The 3,796-nt window shown below is 38.9% G+C and overlaps 1 protein-coding gene across 1 annotated transcript; it reads right to left on the reverse strand.

Annotated features, from left to right (window-relative positions):
• Positions 1-1,125: 1,125 nt before the first annotated feature.
• Positions 1,126-2,433, reverse strand: LOC149397900 (uncharacterized). The gene is made up of 4 exons (XM_089614380.1): positions 2,314-2,433; positions 2,137-2,229; positions 1,960-2,064; positions 1,126-1,896 (listed from the first exon to the last, which is right to left on the reverse strand). The coding sequence occupies exons 1-4, from the start codon at positions 2,431-2,433 to the stop codon at positions 1,270-1,272; spliced, it is 945 nt and encodes a 314-aa protein (XP_089470506.1). The 3' UTR covers positions 1,126-1,269.
• Between the last annotated feature and the right edge of the window lie 1,363 nt (positions 2,434-3,796).

The following is a 3,796-nucleotide window of genomic DNA, read 5'->3' on the forward strand; positions in this document are numbered from 1 at the left end:
ATAATGGTTCATATATATTAAGTTGATCAACTAATTAATAGCCAAAATCGTGCTAAAAAAAATGACCAAATCAAATAATTACCTAGAGGTTGAAGACGATAAGAAATAACATGTCGTTTGATACTTGACGTCAATTGCGTCGTTTCAGGAATATTGTGGTTCTTTTTTTTTTTTTTTTTTTAACAGTGTGGTTCCGAAGCGAAGCGCGCTCACGGAGATTCCGATTCCTTCTCTGATCGATCGCGATTTCGCTCGTTTTCTATGTGGTTCTTTTCTTTACAGAAGAATTTGATTGATTACGTACATATTTGAGTCTGTTTGCATCAGGATGTTGGGTTTGTCATTTAACTCACCTTTTGGGCCCATTGTATTGGATTTTTCTTTTATTATGGGATAAATATATTTACTTCATATTTATATTAATATGGTCATTCCCGTGTAATCCGTACATGAAGCATAGTTTTTAATTATTATAAGATATGTGCACAGACTACTTATAATGCAGTAATAAATTAATAATAGTACATTCTATTTAAATCATTTGCATTATTTATGCAAATATTCAATTTTAAATTATATTGTGTTGTTATGATATATTGATATTTATTTAGAAGTTATATGCTTTATTATTTTATTATTGTTTGTAGTATGCATACAACATTTTAGCGAATTAATTAAGGGAGCCCGAGCAAAATAACAAAGTCAAAAGTTGTAATTGTCAAAATCACTACAACAAATACGACATTTACCGACGATTTTTTTCGTCGCTAAAAACCCCATAATCGTCGCTAATTCTCTTTAGCGACGATTTTAGCGACGATAATAATCGTCGGTAAATGTGCGTGCCTAAATATATTTAGCGACGATTTTTTCGTCGCTAAATAATTACCGACGATATTAGCGACGAAAAAGTCGTCCCTAAATGTCGTGACGAGAAGTTTTTTTCCATTTTGAAACAGGAAATTAGCGACGACTTTGTCGTCGCTAATTCACGCGCGAAAATTTCCCGCGTGAATTAGCGACGACAAAATCGTCGCTAATTTTGTCCCTAATTATTTCGTCCCTAATTTTTTTTATTTTTCTCGTCGTTAATTATTTTTTTTTTATGAAATTCTAAAATGAAAAATCAAATAAAAACTAAATTATATTATCCAAATCAAGAAATAAAAACTAAATTATATTATCCAAATCAAGAAATAAAAACTAAATTATATTATCCAAATCAAGAAATAAAAACTAAATTATATTATCCAAATCAAGAAATAAAAACTACTCGCGACGTTTGTTTTGTCGTCCCGCCGCTCGTTTTCCTCCTCCCCGACGTGAAACGCTCTTTTGCTGGCGCTGAAGTTCTGCAGGCTGCGGCGTCGGAGTAGACTGACTTGGTCCGCCGGGCGTCGTCTGCTGGCTGGCGTCGGGAGTCCTCTGATGGCCACCCGTCGGAGTGTGGACGTCGCCCGTCGGAGTCTGCTGGCTGGCGTCGGGAGTCCTCTGCTGGCCGCCCGTCGGAGTGTGGACGCCGGCCGTCGGAGTCTGCTGGCTGTGGGATGACGGAGCCTGCTGCGAACTCTGCGAAAATTGGGACATGAACGAGCTAAGGTTGAGGCCGGGCACCTGACTCTGTATTGTCTCGGCTAACGCGGCGAGGGTCGATGTCAACACCTCCTGCGAGACATATCCTGGTTGCGACGTCCCAGCCTCCGAACCGTAGACTTCGGCGACTTCAGCCGCCATCCGTGCTCCCTGTGGCACCAAACGTCCGACGCCGGTCAAGTGATCAGCCTGCGAACCCATAATATCGCGGATCGCCTGCTGCTCTAGGACGGAAATATCGACGTCCGCTCCTTGTTGCTCAGCCTCCGCTCGCAACGTGTTGAACCTAGCGACCAGTCGATCCTGATATAATTAACTAGTTAGTATCTATTAATCGAAAAATAAGAAAAATAAATGTAAACTTACATAACGTGCGGAGGCTTCAGGAGTCAGCCACTCGGACTTGTCAGACTGATGTTGGCGCTTGTAGTTCGCAAACAAGCTCTCGAAAGCGCCTGTCTCGGCGCTCTTCTGCATGTAAACAAAACTTCAAGTGTTAGATAATTTTAACGATTTGATGTATCATATAAACATAAAACTTACATTCTTCATGCGGTGGGTCGAGAACCCAATCGTCCCCTGTCGAGTCTTCGTCTTCTTCTTCGCGCGATTCGCCTTGTTCTTCGCTTGAATGGCCTCTAATATAAGTAACCGTACACGTAAAGAACAAATAGTTTAATAAAAGGGTAAACACATATTTAACGTAAATGATTTGATTACCTTAAATTCATCGCTCGTATATCGTTGTATCAGCGTCTCCCATTCGGTGTCGAGCTTAACGGTCCTCGGTTTCAGCGACCCGCCACCTGTACGCTGCTCTTGCAGTCGATGTCGAACCATGACCGCAAGGTATGCCTCCAATCGCGAAGATGAGTCTTCGCGTCTCGAATGATTGCCGCATCGACAATCGCCTTCTTCTTCCCGGTTGCATCACCATCGACTCGAATGTCGTACTTGTCTCGAATCGCTGCTCGGATCTCGGCCTCCTTCGCCGGCCCCACGTTCGCATTCGTCCACCTTGGGACCGTAGGCGAGATCTTGTCTCGGACAACCAACCCGAGAGTGTTCGCGAACGTCGCGAGATCCGGATCCATCTCACGCTCTGGCTGCAAGAACGACTGAAACTCCTCGTTATAAACGACGACTTCCTTCACCCCGGGGCGCCGTGCACGCTCAGATCGAAGGCCGACCGTCGGCCCACGCACGGCTGGTTCGATATGCTCGTCTTCTTCTTCGACGCCATCACGTACGGGCGCCGACTGGCAATAATTCGGGAGACGGGCTAACAATAAATCCAACCTCAGTGGTTCGATTATTAAAATTCATAATCCAAATCAACTAATTAATTTATAAACTAACTAATTGTTTTTACATGTTTTTACATAATTTTACCATTTATAACTAACTAATTTTACAATTTTACCAAACCAATTAATTAATTTCACATAAACTACCTAATTTTCGTTAAACTAACTAATTCGTTAATTCATACATAAACTACAAAAAATTCGTTAAACTACCTTTAATTCATACATAAACTACATAAACAATCTATAACTAAGTAATTAATTACCATTTATAACTAATATATAAATAAAGTTATATATATCTAACTACATTTATAACTAACTAATTTTATAATTTTACCATTGTGTTTACATGTTTTTACATAATTTTACCATTTCATAAACTAACTAATTTAAATATTTATAAAATTTATAACAAACATATAACTCATTTATAACTAATTAATTCATTTATAATTTATAAAATTTATAACAAATATATAATTCAATAAATATAAATTATGTAAATATAACTAATTAAATCATTTACATTTATAACTAATTAATTCATTACCATTTATAACTAATATAAAAATAAAGTTATATATATAAATCACTAATATATATATAACTAATATATTAATTCTATAAATAATTAATATATATATATCTATATATATATATATATATATATATATATATATAAACTTACATAAAAAAAAAAAACTTACCTCGGTCAAGGACAAGACGCGCGGCGCGGGGAAGCGAGGAAGCGGGGAGCGCAGCTACGGCGTCGGTGGCGGAGTAGTGGAGTAGTGGCGGAGCGGCGAAGGAGCCGCAACGGGCCGGGAGAGAGAGAGGTAAGGAGAGATGTGAGGACAGAGAGAGAGAGAAGTGAGGAGAGAGAGACTTACCGG

The sequence above is a fragment of the Urtica dioica genome, chromosome 5 (genome assembly GCF_054948205.1).
Source record: "Urtica dioica subsp. dioica isolate 48M chromosome 5, U.dioica_male_clone48M_v1_H2, whole genome shotgun sequence".
Taxonomy (NCBI): domain Eukaryota; kingdom Viridiplantae; phylum Streptophyta; class Magnoliopsida; order Rosales; family Urticaceae; genus Urtica; species Urtica dioica.

Coding starts and splice junctions, on each gene's coding strand:
- LOC149397900 (XM_089614380.1), bottom strand. CDS start 2,433: ATGGTTCGACATCGACTGCAAGAGCAGCGTACAGGTGGCGGGTCGCTG. Junction 2,230..2,313: donor ATACGAGCGATGAATTTAAG/GTAATCAAATCA, acceptor CTTATATTAGAG/GCCATTCAAGCGAAGAACAA. Junction 1,897..1,959: donor CTGAAGCCTCCGCACGTTAT/GTAAGTTTACAT, acceptor TAATTATATCAG/GATCGACTGGTCGCTAGGTT.